This window comes from Rhea americana, unplaced genomic scaffold, assembly GCF_003343005.1.
Source record: "Rhea americana isolate MKP2758 unplaced genomic scaffold, rheAme1 scaffold_9, whole genome shotgun sequence".
NCBI lineage: Eukaryota > Metazoa > Chordata > Aves > Rheiformes > Rheidae > Rhea > Rhea americana.
The window spans coordinates 5,494,630-5,516,625 of NW_028187088.1; the positions used below are offsets into that span (position 1 = coordinate 5,494,630).

At 38.6% G+C, this 21,996-nt stretch overlaps 1 protein-coding gene across 1 annotated transcript in view; it reads left to right on the top strand.

Moving 5' to 3' along the window:
* The window catches only part of MICAL3 (microtubule associated monooxygenase, calponin and LIM domain containing 3), a 182,787-nt gene that overhangs the window by 118,886 nt on the left and 41,905 nt on the right, over positions 1 to 21,996 (top strand). Inside the window, exons 28-30 of the mRNA XM_085324197.1 lie at positions 13,748 to 13,943; positions 18,450 to 18,694; positions 19,818 to 19,907. Coding sequence (XP_085180323.1) covers positions 13,748 to 13,943; positions 18,450 to 18,694; positions 19,818 to 19,907 — 531 coding nt within the window. The remainder of the gene's footprint in view (positions 1 to 13,747; positions 13,944 to 18,449; positions 18,695 to 19,817; positions 19,908 to 21,996) is intronic.

Here is a 21,996-nt window from a genome sequence, read left to right on the forward strand (position 1 = left end):
ATGAATTTTTCTGGGCACTTCCAAGAGCTACATTAAATGCTTCTGTGTCTTAGAAAAATAATAATAAGTTTGTATTAAAAAGTTGGATTTTTCAATTGCCTGGGAGCATTAAAGCATCTGTATTTTTGAAAAGCAAAATCTGAGAAATGACCTTTCAAGGGAGTTTAAGTTTCCCTCAGAGAAAAGGAGGGAGTTTGCATAAAATAAGCTCGGTGACAATTAATGTTCAAGTAAGATGATTAGTGCTCAGAAATGCCTCATGTCTCCATTATATAGTCTCTTTGAAGATTTTGATTTATGCAGTTATTTTTAAGCTGGTTTTGGTTTGGGTGTATGTCTCTAAATTATGTAATATTTGGTTTTCCTCTGCTGTGAAATCAATACACTATTTGTTCAAATGTTTTGAAATGTTCAAGGGAATAAATTCCAAACAATCTTCAGGTTTCTGAGTTTTTCTTTGTCATCCCCCTTGTCAAAAACCTCCACTTGTTCCAGGTAAGGAATGCTGTGGGGGATAAGTTTTTGGGGGAGAGTGAACAGACTAGATCTAGCAAGCTAGAATATTCTTTCAAAAGAAGTTTGGGGGAGCTCCATGGCATGTGCTGTCTGTAACTACAGAGACTTCTGGAGGGGGCAGTTCTGCTATGGCAAGTGATGGATTTGGTAACTTTTCAGGCTACTTGTGCATCTCTTTTTTATTTTGCTGCTACGTTGTGATTTGGTCAGTGTGCAGGATGTACTGCACAGGGGCTGATGGCATTACACATTTCTGTGGAAAAGCTTTTAAGAACCCTGCTACCAAACAGTTGACTGGTTGGGCAAAGTCTGCTTTGGACAGATGTACTGTCAATGTTGTGGCTTCACTGACTTTTGCTGATTTGGGAGATTGATTTGTGTGCTTTGCTAAAGGCCAGACCTCCCTGTGGCACTCCATAAAAAAAGGCAGTGAAACAAATTTGTGAGGGGAGAGAAAGAACGTGAACAAGTCAACGTTCAGGGACAGGGAAGCATAACCTTTACATCTGTTGTAAAAAGGTAAGCTTTTGGGTAGGATCTTTTTTCTATTATTTGTAGAGCAGCAGCTTTGATGCTGGTATGTTTAGGTGTGAGGGTAAAGTGTGTAACCAGGTGTGGAGCCCTAGGGCCACATCCATTCTTGAGTTCTAGCCACATGGCACTCTCCACTTGTGAGAACGGCAGGTGAGGAGATGGCCTCCTTTCCTCAAGACTCACCAACACAGGAAGCGGGGTCAGGGTTTTGAGATGCATTTTGTCGTTCTCAAAGATGCATCGGATTAGTCTACGTTAAGGCATCCTTCCATTCATGCCTTCTCTTGCATGCTTCTCACGTGCTTCTTACTGTACTGTTGACAACTTAAAGCTTGTAATAGCAGATGACTTCTGAGACTCTCATTGTAAATGACACGTCTTTCAGGTTGATTCGGAGTAGTTATGTTTAAATAGTAAATCACAGAATTGCAACAGGAAACCAATTCTGTTGAATGTAGAATCCCCCTCTTTGGAGGAAGTAATCACTTTATGCCTTTTAAATTGCCTTTTATTTTTCTTTACTGCTGTCAGAAGTCCTGATTTTGAAACTAAAATGGGCCTTCAGTTCTGAAAAGGAGCCATCACTGTTCAGTGTACAACTTTATGTGTTCCTGCATGAATTGGAAATGTCATTTTGATGCACCACTGGAACAGCCTTCACTGTTCTGCATCAGGAAACGCATTAACTTTATGAGTGCTTATCTGCTCTCCAGAATCAAACATTTGCTTTAAGGATTTTTTTTTAAAGGGTAGGCGGAGGGGTTATTTTCTGAACCTATTACAGTGAAATCAGATTTACTGTAGCAGTGTAGGAGGCACTGTTTGTAGTTAGAAATTGTAGAAACCAAATATTTGTGTAATGGGAGAACTCCCATGGACTCTCACCTCATTTTTTGTGAAGCCTACACAGATCTGTCACACTCTCTGTTTCTGCGTTTATACTTCTTGTCCAGTCTAATGACTTCTAGTGTCTTCTTACTAAACTGTATGTATGAGTTGAGCTCTGTATCTCACCCCACTAGATGGGAGAGGGATGTGAGCAGAGAACTTCTTCCATGACCCGGCCATGTTTTGTTAAAGTTATTTTTTTTTCATGAAACAAAACTGAATCTTTTTCAAGCACTTCTTTATTCATTGCTACCCTTCCTCCTCCCTTCTACGCTAAGATATCTACTTCAAAATATCTCAAATACTGTTCTTTTTAAACTTTCAAGGTTTGGTCCCAGAAGAGTTCTTACTGAGCGTACATGCTCTTTGCCTACAGTTCTGTGAAGAGAACACATTGATTTTTCAGAATATGCTGTCCTGGAATCTCGACTCGCAGATTTGTCCTTCAGCTGCATCAATCACTTTTGATGGTCTTCAACATTACTTAGACCTTGCAGCTTGTGTTAAATAGATTAGATATTATCTTCATCTTACAGATAAGGAAAGTGAGATATTGCATACTTTTTTGCAGCTGTTGTCCTCACTTTTAGTTGCCAAACAAATGATCCACAAGAAATCTTACACAGATGCTTCCAATTATTCATCTCAGAACTGAATCTGAAGGACTGAAGTTCACTGTATGAATAGTACTTTCTTTAGGACATTTTTTTAAAAGCAAGATATCATAATTAAGTTTGTAAATCACTTTAAACCTGTAAGAGAAAGATGTTTTTGTTATACTAAATCTGTGGGAATTGTGGATTTTTGTGTCTTTGAAAACCAGATGACTTCCACTGAAGGTGGGCTGAATTAACAGTGATTTGGAAGCTTCACTCTAAGATTTGGGCTTTGAAGGTTGTCCTTAAGATGCTGTGCATGATGAATCCCAAAGCAGTTTGCTTCATTAGGTAGATTTTGGTAGCCGTTTTTCCAAGAAGAACAATTGAATAAACCTTTTTTTTTTTTTGCTACACATATTACTAGGGCAGTGTAGAAATCCTAGTGTATACAAGCTATTTCAAATTTTAGACATACTGAGCTGCCTCATCAGATGTGGGAGAAAGCAAAATAACTGCTGCATACAGTTCTTTTCCTCTAATATCCTGTAACAGTGATGAGAAGACATTAGTTACTTTTAGAAGTAAGATCATAGGTTTTCTGAATGTCTATGTATCTGTACACCAATTAAAACAAGCCAGTGATAGTTTTACCACCTGCTTGTGGACAGGAACATAAAATATTATGATATGTAGTTTGTAATGTATCTTAAAATACGTCATGGAAACAAGGGGAGAAAAACAAACTTAAAAAAAATAAGCAGAAATGATCTGAAGAGTAGGAATGGAAACCATAAAATCAACATCTAACATATTCTTCGGCTTCTATGAAGTGTGTTTATGGAGGAAGGTGGAGTAGTGGTTACTGAGCTGATCCTAGTGATGTAGAGCTTCGACTTTCCAAACTAAACAGGGCAGATGCTCTTTAAGGATAAGATGACACTTCTATGCTCAGTTTAGTTGCTTACATCGTCTCTCAAAAATGTATGTTTAGTCTGACATTTCTCATGTTTGCAGTCATCCCAGAATTCTGTGTTTTCTTTTTTTGGAAAATTTTGTAATGTCCTTTCTGCTGTTACAGAAGTTTATCTGACAGCTTGGGAATAGAACTGTTTAAAAATAGGATTTTTTTTTCTTTTTTTTAACCTGAGATATTTCACTACTTTCAGGCTTGGGTAACTTGCTGATTTAAAACATAAAACTGATATGTAAGTCATCTTCAGTCAGTAATGTGCCTTTTGGAAGCTTTGTTTTTCGAACTGTGGTAGATTCTGGATAATACCTATCTATATACTTATATAATGGAACTTTCTTAATTTCAGAAAAATTCCCACTAAGGTGCGAAGCTCTGGCTGGATTTGAATATTCATTCACTTTTCAAATTATACAAGAATATGTGGGATAAATGGAGATAATAGGGAGGATCTGCAACAGAACGGGGGAGCAAGTGTCTGTGTTGTCCGGCACATACAGGGTTTTCCCTTAGGATGAGTATACCCCCATCTATTTTCCTGTGACTGCCAGCCTCAGCTTTTAGCCTGTTTCATTTGCAGCACTTCATAATCTTGAAACAAATGATAGAAATCAAGTAACAACAGAGCTAGCATCCAAATAAGTTCTGAGGTCCATTAATTATGGAAATCTGTAGCAAATTGCAATGGAAGAGACAATGGTTAGCTCAGTAGCTGAAGGAAGAGATCCATACAATCATGACTAATTACTGAATTTGAAGGCTGTGGGTTTTTTGTTTGTTTGATTGTTTGTTTGTTTTTTTAACCTGATAATAATTTGGACAGGAAGCAGAGATCACATGATATTCCAGATTATTTTCTTATGTCTGATAAAATTTCTAGTTGCTGATTGTTTGTTCTTCCATGATCAAAACATTTTCCAAAATCAGAGGTGGAACTGGAAATACTGATTTCTATTAAAAAAATAAGCCTTGTATGTAGTAATAGGTTCCTCTATTATTTTTGGATGGAAATGACCTTGGTTCAGCTTTTTGCTAGAATGTGCTACTTGCACAAGAGGAATCGTATGTCTGATACCTCTTGGTGAAACAAAAGGTTTCAGAGGGCTGCTGAACATGAGCTTAAAAACAAATGCTGCAGTGAATGACTCTCTGAAGTCTTATGTAGCAGAGAAGGAAGAGGAGGTTTCTTTCCAACACCTTGAGAGGGTGACTTACCCTTTGGATTACTATTGGACAGTCACTCTTAAATGTCAATTCCAAAGGGATTTAAAGAAACAAAGAAAAAAATTCCAATTATGGGGGAAAACCCCACGAACTAAGGTCTTCATGACTTTAAAATACAAGGTGACCTTTCTCTCCTTTCCTTCTTTCCCTTCCCAGTCCCTGGGTGGGACTCATCCCAGGTGCTTCTTTGAGGTAATATACCTTTAATAACTGCCAGGACAGAATTTATGCCTGCAGAGTAATGTTATCTTTAGCCAGATTATCCTTCAGTGCTCTCCAGCCTTCCCACGCTCAGCTTCTCTCAGGAAATTAAAACCATGCCAGGCAGCATATGATAGAGTTGATCAAAGCATTGGAAGGCGTTCAGACACCTTAAATGATACCAACCAAATGGAAAGTGATAAGTAATGTATTACTGGCTTACCAGTATACCTGGATCATGGACATGGTAACACTTAACTGACTTAAAAATATAAATTAATATGTGAGTTTTATATCTCTAGTGCTGATAGCTTGTTTTAGCAGAAGTAAGAATGAAATCCATGCAAATGTTACAATTTTCTGCCAGAAAAGATTTAGTGAGGAAAACCAACCTCAGCAGTGTTCACTGGGGCATGGATTAGGTGACCTAATACCTCCCTTCCCCTGTTTCTCTATCCCACCTCCCATCCACAGTGCTGGACACTTCCCAGGAGTCAAGAATAACTACATTCTTGGATTGTTCTATACCTCTGCTGTAACGAAGGCAGCTTTGCTATACTGTTAAGCCATATACTGAGCTTTAAGTTTTCATTATTTAATAATAACACTTCACTATTCTGCATATGAAAAGCACCATATATACCTCAAACCTTAGTATGAGCTGGGGATGATTTCTGTTTTGTTTTCAAGTCACAAGAATAAATTAAAGATAACTTTGAAATAAAACTGATTAATTATATTCACTTTTGCCTACTTCCAATAAAAATGAAGAAAGGTAAGGTCAAACCAAACTGACAACTGGTTTTAGGCCAGTTGTAGGGGACCAAGATTTTTCAGTGTCTTTTTTGACAACGCTGAACCCTCTTTTAACCAAATAGTGTGGGGACAGAGGAAAATACTGTAATATTTGTAAATTAAACACATAAATTACTGATTTCATTCAGTGGTCATTCTAATTTGTTTGTATAGTTATGAAGAGAATGGGCTTCCACATTTGCTGACAGTATTTGAGATACGAAGAATATGATTCCAGCTGGAGATGCTGGAATGTGTGGAGGAGGGCTCATACCTTCATACAACTGTTTGTGGGATTTCAGAATTCCTTGAATGTTTTAGCTGTCACTTATTCCCATACAGATGAGAATGGTTTTGTGGGCCTCTCTGCACCTCATCATTACATAGGGAACCAGTAGCTATCAGTAGGAGTCCTAAGAAATTTTATTTTATGTGCTATTAAGTAAGTTATAAAACTTCCTGGACAGCACTGTTATTAGTGCTGGTTATCTAGTAACTCTCTACTGGGGATTTCTGTATAAGAGGATATTTAAATAAACCACCTTTTTGTGTGTACAATTTAATCTCCCTATTGCTCTTTGCAGTTCTCTGACCTGCTTGTAAGAACTGCTCAAGTGACAGTTTGTGGATTACGATTTGATATGGTAGTAGAGGTCTCGGGCACGTTGGCTGCTCAGTGGCAAAGCTTTCTTTCTCGTAGTTGGCTAGAAAGAGCTGCCATTCTGTTCTGCATCTGATCCTTAGTTTCTTAGGTTTTAAATGTCAATTTAAGGACAGTTAATCTAATTTGACCTGCATAAAATAGTTTGCATTTGCACAATTCCCATCTCAAACTCAATAGCTTTGGCTCAGTAGAGCATACATTTCAGGAAGATTACCTAGTTGTTATTGAATGTTACCCATGTGTGTGCATTACAAAAGAATTTCAGCAAGGTCATCTTCAGATTTGAGCTCATTTTGAATCCTGCGTATGGACATTCTGGATATCTTGCTTATGAATATATTTTGTATTGCTCCTTATACTGTTCTCTCTCAATTCAGAGCTTTCATATTTGGCCGAACATAATTGTTATGGATCAAACTTGAAATGATTTAACTGAACATAAGTGCTACGAATCAATCTTGAAATGCAGACATCAGAAAATTCAAGATTTGTTGGTAATTCAGTCTCCCTGAAGGCTTGCGAATACCATAGAAAATAGGAAGATAGAAATTTGAGGCATTGTATCAAAATAACATTGATACTTGATGACTTTTCTGTATTTATTTTCAAATAAATGCATGACTGTCTGTATGTGAACAGGTATTACTTTACTTCTTCTGGCTTTGAGGATGTGCTTCTTAAAATTCAGTGGATCCTATCAGGTTATGTGTGGTTCTGAAGTATGTGATAAGAGGCTATGTGAACAAGCACTGACAAGAATTCACCACACCTGTTGGTGTCTTTTTGGTGGTTTCTTGGAGATACTTCTTAAAAGAGAGGATGTGATTCTAAAGAGTAGATGAATCCAGAGTTAAAACTTTATACTTCTTCCTAAACCTCAAAAAAAAAATAAAAAAAAAAAAAAAATTTAATATACTTCTGCAGGTCAGTTAAGAGTTGCCAGCTACATGTTGTATATATCTCATACTGTGCAATGCAAAAACTGTTAACAGTAGCTAGATACTAATTTTGGAGAGGATTAAGGAAGGGATTTCTGGTTACATATCTCAAAAGAAATCAGCTGCACTTAACTGACTTACTACTTCAATATTTGCAGCATCCAAAACCATACCTATATAGTAAGAATTCCATTTTTAGTACACACCAGGAAAGAAGATAAAATATATGCTGTAAAAATGCTTAGCAGTTTTGAGTTTCTTTAAGCTAACAGTGTGCTAAGCACACCGAGCATCTTGTAGGAGGCACCTTTGCTGAACCTGTTCACGTACATTGTGTAATAATTATAAAAGACTTAAAATCTGGCAGATTTTAGTCACTTTTTATTTCAAAATCTTTTGTCTTGACTTACGTTGAGAGCGAAAGGCTTGATGTTGGGCATACTGGATCCTGTTTCTGGCACTGACAGTCATCTGTTGCAAGACTGATCTGCTGGTATTTAATCTCTCTGTGTCTGGACTTGTGTAACACCTCTACAGTACTTATCTACCTCAAAAATAGATTTGTTTTAATATACTAATACTTCTAAAACATTTCAAGGCACTTGGATGAGAAGTAGATTTGAACTACAAAGAGGCAGTTAGTGAAATTGGGGTGGGTGAGGATGAAACTTGTGGGAAAAAAACAGAAACTTAATCTGACATTAACACAGATGAAAAATGAGAAGCCAAAATATCAGATCTCACTCACTTTCTTCTCTATATTCATTGAACTGTAAACAAACTTCAGAAACCTTACTCAAACGATGTTTTTAAAATCTTATTGGCAATGGTATCTTAGGACATGTAGTATTTCTGACCCAGAGTTCACTGCATTATGTTTATACTCCGGCAGACTAGTTTCCATCTCCCTTCTTTTGTCATATATAACACGCCGTTGTTTCCATAGGAGCTATTTTTGTCTGACGTAGTGGTGTTCTCTAACAATTCTGTGAAGGTCGAAGGTAACTGAAGAGTTTGGAAGAGAGGAATGCAAACAAACAGGTACAATGTTTCAGATTATCATAAAAGCGCAAGATTCAAGAAATCCAGAATGAAAATTTTCTGGGGAGATGTGTTAATTCATTGCCTCTTCTGCAGGAGTTTCCTTTATTTGAATTGCTGTAACTCCCCAAGCCCCAGCTGAGACTGGGCACTTATGTGTGAAGTAGTGGACCCACACTTTATAAGAGATGATAATTACCATAAAGACCTTGCAGTCTTAACAGATATTACTAAGAAGAGAAAATATAGAGGTACTGCATGATTATGAAAAACAAATTCTGATACAGTACCACAGAGAAAAGATTTGGGCAAAGGCAGGTAGTTTCTCTGTGGGGAGGGCTTCATTATTCCCAAGTTTCCAGGTTTCTCCTATCTCTTCAGCAAACATTACCTCAGGAATCAACCTGAGCAAGGCTTTATCTAGCTTATGGGACTAATTTGTAAGTTTTGGAGAGCTAGGTAGTCCTCATGGATAATAGATAGGGAACTCTGTCCAGGAAGAGCTTCTCAAGCCTTCCAGTAACCCCCAAGGTTGCTGAAATCATGACACAGAAAAGGACACATTCATTTGAGCAAGGAGCAGTTCAATGCAAGAATGTTATCTCTGATCACACGATTTCATTTACAGGAGGAAGGCTGTCAAGGCTGAGATAAATAAAGGACTCTGGCAGCTTTCACGCAACAGCTAAAGCAGCCTGTCCTGTTAGGAAAACAGTTCCATTCAGATGATCTATGTAAAGTTCACAGCCCATTGCTCTTCCAAAATACAGAACCAGGTTTTAAAATGTGTCCTATTTTGGATGTTGTTTGTGGATTTTTAAACTGATGTATTGATTGTTTGATAAGCGGCTCTTGGCTTTCAGGTAGCTCTCTTGTTTGGCTAATAACATAGCTTTTTCTGATATAGGGCAGCTTCATCAGTTCTTTCCTCTCAGTTGAGAAACTTGGCTTTGTGGGCCCAGCTGCCCTGAGAAGGTGAAGTGTCAGATAATGAGTGGACTCTGCAAGTATCCCTTACTGGCAAGCTGCAGAATAGTCTGTGGAATATAACATGGTAGTCTGAGAGAAGTACCTTTCCTCCCCAGAGGCACATTAAAGAATTAGCTTTAACATCTGCAAGAACTGCACTGGAAAGGACTTTGTCCACCCATATAGCATATATATGGAGGAAACCAGAGTAGGACACAATCAAATTTTCCTGTCCCTGTTTAGTTTTTTATTGTAGCTTCAAGTGAATTGATGTAAACTTTATGATATAATGGGATCAAATTGGTCGTCTTCTTACCATGTTAGCTACACCTCTATCCAACACATACTTTCATCCCTGAAGCAGTTTGGTGAGTTGCTATGCTTTTCCCTCTGAAAGGTGATGACTTCATGGTGCAGTTGGGTATCAGTAGCATCACCTGTGTTGCTCCTTTGGTTCCAGATTTGACAGTGGCCTTGTAGCTAGCTAGATAAGTAGTCATGGCACCTTTTAGCAACAAAACCAATTCTTGTATTCCGAGTGTGTCCATATAGACAAAACTGCTGGAAGTCCTTCACTGGAGCTGGTAATCAGTTGAGTTTCTGGATCATGTTCTATGGTGTAGAGCTGTTTTCTGTGCAGACTAAAGTGGAAGGATGTAACTAATCCTGCATCTGAAGTATGTGGATGTATAAATGAATTAGAGAAGTGCTGGGGATGTTCTTCTTATGTCTTTGAGAGTTTGAGGCATAGAGCACTTCCCAAACTTATGGGACATCTTGACTTGACCATATACTTTCACCTGAAAGTTTATGGAGGGTTTTCATCTTTTCCATGTTTTCAATTTTTTTATATAGTTGCATTGAATCTCTTACTCCCTCTGTTTATACTGTGACAGAATTAGCTTGATTCTGCTTGTACCAGTTATGTTGGGGGTTCATGGTTAGAAGGGCAAGGATAACTTTTATTCCAGACAACGGGCTGGAAAGATCATATATGCTGGTGAAGTGCATATAAGCAGATGTCAGTGTGAGTTTCACTCATCCTTTACCTTAGAGTTGTAGCTGCTGATCTGCTCCCCAACCCTAAATATTGCAGCAGTGAAACAAGCATCTGTTTTGTTTATACTCCATTCAGTGCAGTTAATTGTATGGAAATGATTTTATATTTCTTTCTTATTTTCTTTTCAAAAAATGACAAAAATACTTAATGTTCGTAGAAAAGGACAGAACTGAAATAATGTCAGATGGAGAAAAAACTCTTTTTATCCTTTTTTTTCTGCTTGTGAACTTTATAGTGTTATTGGGGTATGCACTGGGAGAGAACAAGTTAGAAACAGCATGTAAAAAGGGGTTTCTGTTGAAGGAGCTGGGCCTAGCCGAGTGCTCTGTTCTGTATAAAGAGTTCCAAGTAGAAAGACTCTTGTTTTGTGATGATTTAGTATATTCTTTCTTTGTTTTCTCTCACCTTGGTGCTCTTCCATTACCCAGAATCCCCCCCCCCTTTTTTTTTTTCACTGTCAGCCAGAACTGCCAAAGCAATATTCCAGGTCAAGTCCCTTGTTACTGTGAACTCAGGGCTGGGGAATGTAACACGGATTATAAAAATAGCTTTGGTTGAAGTGGTGTCACCATCTAGAGAGAACGAAATGAAATGTGGATCCTCGCTGAGACTGCAGTTCAGTTCCATTAAACTTCTAAAAATGCATAAGGTTTAGCAGCGGGAAACGGCAGAGACCACGATAGCCTTGGCAATGCAGGGTAATGCTCCAGCCTTTCAGCAGAGCAGGCCTCTGAGGCTGGCACCGTGAGGAGGCCCAGTGGCTCCAGCCTAGGGCACAGCAGTTGCTTGCCCACATCACGGGGGAGTCCCGTAATATTAAGCAAGCGAGAAAAGCACTCTAGGCAATTTTCTTTATGGAAGATTTTTTGTCTTTCTGGAGAGGTTTGAAAAATAGCTGCCACTAATAATGGCGAGGCCTGTGTAATATTTTGCATGAAAGGCTTAAGATGTTACTGAGTGGATAATTGCCTCCAAAAAAAAAAATGTTAGGAATAAACTGAGAAACTATGAAAAAAGAAAACTGGCTTGGAGAACAGAAAGTGTGAGGTCAGAAAGTGTGAGGATAAAGTAAACATTGCCAAAGTTCATGCTGAGTTAGATTTTACAGAGGAAAAGAAAGCAAACAGCTGTATTCTTTGTGTGAGTAAGGAAAAAAAAAGGAGGAAAAATGGAAGTGGTCCACAAGGAAGATGGGGTTGGGATTAGTTGCAATTTTAGGTATAACCAGGAAATCAAATGAGTATTTGGCCTTTAATTTCAATTAGGACAACGACAGTGAACACAGGAGCAAAAGAAAGTTAATATGTAGCAAAGTTTGGAAATGGAAATTAACCCAATGAAGCTGGAAGTAAAATTCAAATCTTACTGTACTGTAATGAGTGGAAGCAAAATGGGACCAAATAAACTGTGTCTCAAAAAAATGGAAGAGCTGGTGAGCTTTACAGTAAGAACTTGTAATCAAATTGGGCTATCCTCTTCTACCCTGACTATCACCCCAGTGGGTGACAAAACTATCACCTGAACAAAACTATGATCTAAACAAACAAAACAAAAAGGAAAAAGCTGATCTAAACAGGTGCGTATCTCTTAATGTAAACAGTAGGTACGGCACCTTAGAAGGAAAACAAAACAATAAAGACAGATAGTTCTCCAGATGAGACACTTTGACTTCATGAAGGTAAGTGGCGTAAAAGGTGACGTGAGTTCACCAAAGACTGTGCCAGAGTAGCCTGGCAGCTTTTATTGATAAGGTAACTGATGATCTGTGTAAGGGAAAGGTAGTGCATCTGATCAGTTTGGACTTCAATGAAGCACCTGAAAACTGGCACGTGGAAATTACTGGTTAAACTTGGTAAAGTGAAGGAGTAATACAGAAGGTGCTGACTTAAATGAGAGAGCAGTGGTTTCACTGAAAGAGGAAATAATGCAGTTGGATGACACCTACAGAATGTAGAGTTCACAAAAATTAATGTAGGGGTTGATCTTCTTAATACTTTCACTAGTGATATTGACAAAAAAAAGGGGGAGGGGAATCTGCTAATGAAGTTCACTGCTGAGGCAAAATTTTGAAGCATCACCAATGCAGAGGAGGATAGGAATGTCCTGTGCAAAGAACAGCAAATTTTTGTGGACTGTAATATTAAAAATAGAAATGTAATAGTATAAAGTACCGGGTCATGCACTAAGAAAATGTTGAAAATTTTGGCTACCAACAAGAAGCTGATCAGTTGAAAGCAGAGAAGGAGAACGATCTCAATATCAGTCAATAAATAAAAGCCCCCAGTATTATGTGGTGTATAAATAGGTAAATGTGCTCTCAGGGGTTATCAGATGAGAGATTTCTGGCAGAGCTGCACGGTACACTGATAAGACCTCATCTGGAAAGTTGTGTACAATTCTAATCATGCAGGTTCTGGAAAGAGTAATCCAAACTGGGACAGGTGCAAACTGCTAGGGGATGATCAGGACACTGAACAGCTCATCTCATGAGAGAAAGCTTTGGCTTCATTATAGCACAGCACAACAAAGGCTAGGAAGGGTTGGCCTCTGTAAATACTAAACTGAATAAGGGTAGAACAGTGGCATGCTATTTTAGCTAAAATACTGTAATTTTTAAGAGATGGAAGAATGCAGGTTTGAACATAATTAATTGACTGCCACAGTGAATGAAGCTTCTTTATACTTCTTTTCTCCAACTGCTTGATTCACAAATCCTTTCAATTTTGTGGGATCTGTGGGATTTGTGCTTTTGGACATCTTATCTATATTTTTCCCTGTGGCCTGTTTCATCACATGCTCTGATTAAAAAATAAATTGAAGTGTAGAAGTTTGAAAGCTTTCTCCTAGTGGATCTTTTTCATTCGTCTTCTTCTCTTCCTCTTCTACTATTAAGTAGTAGAAATGTTTTTGTGCCATCTAGCTCTGTGGTTCTACTTGACTTGACTGGTAACAATTTTAACATTATGCAGCAGGATTGCCCTATATCATTTCTACTTGGGCTTGGGGAATATTCCCAATCTATGGCCTTCTGCAGGCCTTACCAAACAGGCTTCACTGCAGCTCTGGTTTATGCAGCTAAAATGTCCTTATTTCCTCTCTCAACTAGGACAGTCAACATTCTTTTTAGCATCTATTAGCCAAAACCATTAAGATTCCCTTTTGCAGTCTGTCTCCCCAGCAGGTTCTGCCTGTAGTGGCGAACAGAATAATGACATAAGGTATTCTCTTTCTCTCACTTTATTTAGCTCCCTCTACCTCATGCCCTGTTTCTCCAAATAGCTCAATTTCCTTAAGAAAGTACCTTCCTGGTTGTTGCATTTATCATTTATTCACTGGCTTCTTCTTTAGGTGCTAATGTAAATGGGCTGGAAGAGCCTAGCCTTGCCAAGCGACTGCGGGGCACACCTGAGCGAATTGAGCTGGAGAATTACCGACTGTCACTGCAACGGGAAGAAGAACTGGAAGAGGTTCCTGAAGAGACACTGGCAGAACATAACCTGAGCAGTGTATTAGACAAAGCAACAGAAGATGATGTGCCCAGCAGGTTAGCACACGTTGTCCATAAGTTTTTTATATCTATTCCAACAGACTTTTACCAGCTGTTCCTTTAGCTTTTTTTCACATATTGTTTACCAGATTGCCCTTGTTAGAGTTCTTGAAAACATTGTGCGTTTGTACGTAGATAATTTATGTTAGAGTTTCTGTTCTTCTAAGTTACTTAATAAGTTTCTTTAAAAAGTACTGGTAGTACCGTGAAAACCAGTCTTAAAATGGAAAGGATTGAAGTGGGAGTGAAATTGTATTAAAAACACAGTAGTCATCTAAGCAACAGAACATGGATAAAAAAGAGAGGGTGTTTTCCAAAGTTAACCACATTTCAATTCAAAAACAGCTGTGATTTAAAGCTTGACACACATGTAGCCTGGACTGAATATTGTTGTAATGCCAGAGAGATCTTAATTTGAAACAATAGGTATGGTTGTTGAAAAATAATGGGCCACGCCATCACAAATTTCCCTTTATCTGTAAAGTGATGTGCAGGCACTCCAGGATCCAGATATTTGCAGGCATAAGTATTGGTTGCTACAGGGATAGCTGAGAGAAAATATTCGATGAAGAATGCCTGTGACCATTATAGTCAGTCATGCACTTTTGCAATCTTGATCTCTTAGTATGTTTTCTTTGTAGCAGTAGCAACCTGTAATTTTTCAGCTCTCAGTCTGTCCCATACACCTTTTGAAATAAACTCAGATAATTCTGCTGCTGGTTTCCTGGGGCTCAGAGGTTACAAACATATTCTATGCATACATTACATGCAGATGTAGTGTTGTATAAGAAATTGCTTACTACGTTTGTGCCTATGAAATTGAACTGAGTTGGTGTGGTGGAGAGTGCAGGTAAAAAATTGTTCATTAAAATCATCCTAGGATTATGGTAGTACAGAATCCAAGTCATCTCATAAGATAAGTTTGGAGAGGAAGCATCTGGAAAGGAGTAGCTTTTTAATAGTCTGAACTCTTCCTCTCTTGATAGGGAAGTGAGTTTGGACTCAGGAATGGGGGACTTAAAGTTCCTGGGGATTGCTGTTATCCTGTACACCTGTTTTCTCTGGAACTATAATAACACTTTTAATTAATTTCTTAACATACTTGTTTCTCTAAAAGATGATGGTTTGATACATTTTACATAACTGAGATTTTATTCAGTGGCCTAGTTGAATATTCTCTGAACTGTTTTTTGAGTGACTTGAGTTCTCTTTGCTTTACCCATCTCTCTTTAGCTCCCAGCTCAGATCTAAGAGTTTTATTGACTGTGACAATATGAGCATTCGTAATATTGTGGGTAGGTTTTTAGTTCTTTTTTGCTTATAGATCTCAAAATTCATAGAACCTTATTATTATTGGTCATGATTTCAGTGAATCAGGACTCATTAGGTCTGGTCAGTAAATGGCAGAAGACTTCCAAAGAAGAGTCAGTGAAAAAAGTGACATTTCAGCATGAAGCTGTTGTTCTTCTCCAAGAGCCGTTTTTTATAGGATTATGGAGGCTGAGGCCAGAACACCATTATGTTAGCTAGTTTGATTTTCTCTCATGGGTTGATGTAGGCCAAACATCAGAGAATTTTCTGGATGATGTAATTACCCGGTATCCTCTATTCAGCGCTACCCAATCCTTCATGCTTCACAGAAAGGCAAAGAAAAGTCAAGAAAAAGTGTGATCACTTTTGCAGCAAAGAAAGAAAAAAATTTTTGACTCCTGCAAGCAAGCAGCCAAAGCCCTGATTTGATTACATTCCCAGTCTTGGTCCTAAGCTGCAGGGTTAGGAGCTCGCTGAGTAAGAGTGGAACTTTTTATTCGCTCCATGCCTTCTGGAATAACAGACTGACCTTCACGGTACACATAGTTACACACACTGAATCAAAAAGAAACCATACATTGTGATGCAGAGCTTGTCAAGCACATGTATACGTGAGTGTGCAAGTTGCAGAGAAACTTCTGGGAAACAGTATTTGAAGTATGTTTTTTCAAAAGAGAGCTAGTCTTGCTTAAGCGCCGACTCCTCCACAGGAAAAAGACATTTAAAGAACCAAACCCAGGCTACATGGTGTTTGAGGGGTAGAAAACCCTTTGAATGCCTTATTCATCCATTTTAAGTGTGTCATTTTCTATTTTGGTTATAATGTAATATTCTGCCAAGGTGGTCTTTGAAAGGAGTGTAGTAGGACAGCTTACACTGCATTGGACCTGTGCGGCAAGGGAACAGAAAAGAGTAGTTTGTGTAGGTTAGGTTTTGGTTCCTCTCATCAACAATAACTCTGTGTTGTATGTGCAGATTTTTAGAGAGAAACTGAACTGGCTATACAAATTCCACAAAGTAACCTCTGTTTAGTCTTTGATCACTACTTTATAAAAAAAAAAATAGTCTCAGCTGTTGAATTATTTCATGTGACGTAAAAAAATGACCATATTAAAAGGAGTGCCCACTCTACCAGGCCATCTGACTGCATCTTTCAGCCACCCAGCTCATCATTTCTCCGTATTCAAAGGTCAGACAAAAAGCATATTTATAAATAAATGCCAAAGAAGGTAAAGTGAGCTATGTGGTAAAAAAAATTATGTCATCAGTATTACATGACATAAGCAGGCTGGGTGAAGAACAGCAACTCAACCCATTCAGTGGTCATGGCAACAGCTTGAGCAGCAGTAAACGTTATTGCCAGCACTGAAAACCCAGCAGGCAGCACCTGGCAGGTTTATTTCCATGCTGAAAGTTAGGAAAGTGTGCTGTTAATCAAGGAGGAGGGAGGAGGGGAACATGAGAGTATCTGTGTAAAGCCTCTGGAGTATGCTTCAGTCTCCTAGAACATAAACTGAGTTTCTGGCACACAGTAGCATTTGTATTGAGTATTTGCTATGTGAGAACAGGGCAGACAGTTCAAAATAAACGTTCAATTTATGCCGTGGAAAAGTGGATTATAATTTGAGCATTTTACATTAATCAGTTCAAAACAGTGGAGATAATTTAAGGGCCTATGGACATATATGTGACGATCAGAGCACAGAAAAAACGATGATGTTTTATCTATTAACTTCTTTAACAAAAACAGTCTGTCAGACAAGTGGATGAATAAAATTACCTAAATATGATACCATTACATAGTGTTAGAGTAGATTTTGAAATCTGCACATGAATATGTTTGTGTGTGGTATAAGAGAAAAAGTGCTGCCAAGTAGCATTTTCTAGGAAGTGTCTATGATACATATTGAGTGCTCATGTAATAAAAATCTGTATATGGAAAATGAAATTACAACAACTGTAGAAACTGTATTTTACAGACTTGCATGGAATTTAAATGTCATTCTTCTTGGTTTTCAACTTGTCAGTTTTCCCTGTCGTTGTCTGTATGGAAAGGGTTCTGCCAAAGGCATTAATTTGTTAAATACAATGATAGCTGTCATAAGGAAGCAGCAGGAGCAGTAGTATTGTTCTCAGATGACTCACCCAAATTTTAACTATTCACAAACAGTTTTCTGGGCCTATCAAGATTTATATGGGAAGCACCAAACTGTTGCTATAGTAAATGCAGAGGTTTTTTCCAGCAATGATCTATTAAAAATAACAAAGAATACTGTTTTGCTCTGCGGATGCATTCTCTGGATGTAGTACGGGTCACATTCATTTTCCAGTGTCAAATACAACCATCTTTCTCCCGGCTGTCTCTAGATAGTCCAGTACATAAGACTGAGTTAGATTAAATTTCATTCTGTAGGCAGTTACATTTCTTGCTCCTGTGGCTTATTCTTAGGAACTACCAGAATTAAACAAAGATGTCTACTAAAAAGTGCTAATGATATATATGTATTGTTTTCCATGTAGGCACATTATTGTAATTGTCCTTGCAGTGTTTCCTGCAGTTTCTTGCCACTATGTGCACTCTGCACGTAATTGGATACTTACGCTAGTGCTGTCTGTGATGTAGAAAAGCGTGGAATTTTGCATTTCTCTCCAGCTGTCCTTATCTCACATGCTATGTATGCTTTGGCCTGATAGTTGCGTTATGCATTATGTTCTTTCTATTCCTAAAGCCTTCTGTGGCTGTTGCCAGCAAGTGCCAAAAATGCCCTAACTATCCAAAACGCCAGCAATAGTTGCCACTGTCAAAAAATATGACCGTCTGCATTCTGACACTGCCAAGCACTCTTCTGCCATAGTGCAGTGAAAGCAATGTGGTATGAGTGAAGTTACTTCTTAGTGCCCGACTTAAATATGCTCAGGTACTGTAACAGTGAATGCTGCACAAATATTTGGATGCAACTTCATAGGTACTTTAATGCTGCTTCACCTCTGTGAAAAGAAGCAGGACATGGACTGTACTGCAGCCCACTGATCAAGCTGTAAATAAAGTGCCCATGAAATACTGAAAGAAGATGACAAGTATGGTTTCTACTGTATGTTTTGGGCTTTTGTATATTGAAATGACTTGTCAGTCATATGTAGACTCATCTAAGAAACACTAACTGGTTGCTGTTTTATTGTTTTTTCAAACAGTAGTTCAGAGTCTGAGATGGAGGAGGAAGATGAGGAGGATGATGATGAACTACTGCAGCCTCAGCAACCCCCTTCAGACCTGGGTGGCGTACCATGGAAAGAGGCTGTGCGTATCCATGCCCTCCTGAAAGGAAAGAGTGAAGAGGAGATTGAGGCCGAGGAGAATCTTGAGATTGAAGACAAAGAGGGAGAATATGATGATGATGAGGAAGATGAAGAGGAGGAAGATGAGCAGTCTAGCGAAGGTTAGACAGATCGATTTATCCTTTTTTGCTGCTAGATGAGAATGAAAACTAAGCTGAGTACTTGCAAAACGGAATGAAAAAGATTTGCCTTGGAAATCTTTCTTTCTACTTTCAATTTCATATTACTTGATTTTTAGGGAGTTATTGACAAAGTTTTAGGTGGATCGTTCTGGATACAGAAGATTGTTCCCCGCAAGATGGTTGCAGCATTATTGACAACACAGTATGCTTTCCATACAGCATGCCAACATGTGCAACTCAGAGCTTGGTGACAGTGCATTGTTTTATTGTTGTTTATTATTATTATTGGGAATTGGATTTGAATGTGCCCTTTGTTCTTTGGCAGCAAGAATTGGAAGCATTGTGGAGGCAGTGTTTTCAGTTTTGCAGGGTGCCTTACCCCTGGTGGTCCCCTACAGCTAACATCGAGGCCTCCCAGAAGCTGCTTCCAGCTCTCCTTATTTAAAAGAAAGTCTTGATAAGACAGAGTTGAGATTATTCTCATTTTAGCTCTGAGGAATTTCTGTGGAAAATCTTAGAGAAAGACTCATTCCCTTGCATTTGTCTCAGTCACCATCATGCAAGCCTTGTGTTAAGAATATACATGTTTTCAGCATTTCACCACTATTCCAGATTTCTTGTTAATCTTATACTTTCATTTCCCTTTTCTGAAGACTATCAGACTCCAAAGAGCTTCTTTTTAAAGGTCTTTGGCTCCTTGTATGAACAGAGGTCCAGTCACACTGAGTCTTAGCAATGATTTTGTTCGTGAAATCAACAGGTTGTTTGGCTACTTCTTCAGCTTAGTAACTGTGTCTCCGTAGCTGAAGCCTATGAAAGTCGAGACTGCTTTTTAAGTATGGTAATCTGCATGTTGTCTGTTTTGTCTGCTAAATCATGGCGTTCTCAGACAGCCGTTGTTTCTGTCGAGCAGAGTTTTCCTGTCAGGCACGTTGGATACAGTGGGAGTAATACTCACTGGATTTCCAGACAGTTCTTTCTTTCTTTCTGATTCTGTACTTTCTCTCTTTCTCTCTCTCCATTGCTTGTGTGTGCGCGCGCACACACACACACACACATGTGTCTGGTGTTATGTATGGCTGTGTGGTTCCCTCTGCTGTAGAGGGAGAGTATTGCCCTTGGGAGAGAGAGCTGCAGCAAGGCCTCTGGCTTCAACGTCTCTCAAATGAAGAGGACGCGGGTACATTTAAAGGTACCCGTAAACCATTTCCACTTCCATTTCCCCTAAGCAGAGGGGAGTGTTTTAAAGAGCAGGTCCCACATGAGAAAATTTTCTCTTTTGTGTAATTGCTTTACCAGCTCTCTCAAAACTGATTCAGTAGCTATTGTTACCTTTACCTCCTGGTCCAATTGCAGTACTTCAGGTCTGGTTTCTCTGCTGGTTTTAGGAAAAAGGTAAAGCTGCCAAAGACTTGAAGATATCTCAAAATCTTCATCAGTCTGCTACTATAATGTGCATGAATAGCAAACCCCACATATTTAGACACACTGGACACGTCAGAACTACTGCATTTATATTGCCTGTGTGAGCAAACCTGCATTTTTTGCTACTGTCCTTTGTGAGCGTGTGTCTATGGGGAGAGTGTTGGGGAAGCTAATCAACTCTGGAGATCCTGAGATTTTTCAAAGTCACAAAATGGACATGAAAATAATCCGGCATTCCAATTTAAATAGGTGTGCTGTTTTCCATAATGAATTCTGCTGCAATTTATTTCTGATGGTTAGTTTTTTGAAGCACTAGGTCCTAATGGCTTGTTAATTCCTTATTCACTTAATGTGGTTCATTAGAGCCAGAATACGTGAGAAGAAAATCCAAAGACCTTCATACAGGTAAGGGGGCATACCTAGTTGTCAAACTATGTACTTTCGGACTTACAGTTGTTACTGCTGTAGCTTAGCATTTGTCATATTTATAAAACAACAAATCTGAGATATTTTATTTTTCCCAATTTAACTTTTTGGTGGAAAGGATTAGTAGTAGTACTAGGATGGCTGAAGAACATAAATGAAGAAGCTTTCCTGCATTTTAGTTGATAGTTTGCTTTAGGCCTGGCTTCTAAGGAGTTGATTCATGGGTGGCTTCACATTCCGTTAAAAGATAAATGTTGAGACTGCCCATTTCTTACTAAGTGCTGTTAAGTGCTAAAGTGAATCTAGAGAGGAAAGCTACCTATCCCATTAAAGCAGAACAAATGTCCGGTTTCTTGCAAAGCTGTAGTAGGCAGCTTTGGGACAGGCCACACCACCTGTCATTTGAAATTCTCAAGCATTTATAACTGAAAGAAATCTTAAGTTTGCCCGTTAGCCCAGCAGCAGTTCTTCACATTTGGTTGTGCTGTTTAAACTGTAGTTTACCTACCGAAAAAGCTGAACAGGGCCTATTTCCTAATCAAGACCCAGGCCTCTCTGTAGAGTCTTGGGAGTTGACTGCAGGTGCATATGTTACACTGATATAAATCACAGACAAATCCATGTTAAAAACATGCAGATCATGTGGGACCTGCTCTTTTTGAGCCTTGCTGAGTGACTATATACTTTGCAGCCATTGCTGGCAAACCTAAACCTTTTAACACAAAATTTTGCGTGGGGATGCAAATGCTAACTCTACTCATCTTGGGGCCTGCATGTGAGTGCTTTGGTATGCGATGAGAAAAACCCAGATTCCTTTTCCTGCAGGATGTGAAGTAGCTCTGGTTAGACCAAGTTTTTGTGCTGATTGATCATGAAAAATTTCTAATAAGGTAATAGGGAGATAAAGCTGCTAAATATGTGGCTAAATTGTGAATCCTACTCTGCATTTGAGTTTGTTTGTCTGATCCCTTTTCCCCTTTAATAATCGCCTGGTGATTCTGTCCTTCCTGCAGTTTCTTCTGCCTGTTTCTTCTGCAGTTTTAATGAGAGCTATCATACCCAGTCATTCCTGAAACTGAAGTCCTAAACACTTTGTTATATCTGGGGGGAATATTGCTGGGAGAGCTGAACTGCATTAAATCAGGACATCAGGAATTGATGAGTATGGCTTCTAAATGCTACTTTCGTTTCTTGTTTCCTTCCAACCACTAATCTAGCATATGAAAGTCTAATTGCTTTTGAGTTGTAAATTGCTGAAATAGTGTTTACCCTACACAGTGATAAGCTGCCCATGAATATTGACTTAACTTTATAAAATGGGCATTTTACTGTTCAGTATAAATCATGTGCTTTTATAGACCACTCCCTCTGCAGATACTGAACACCTTAGTCCCTGTGGAATGAGGTATTTAATTATGGGTAAACAAAAC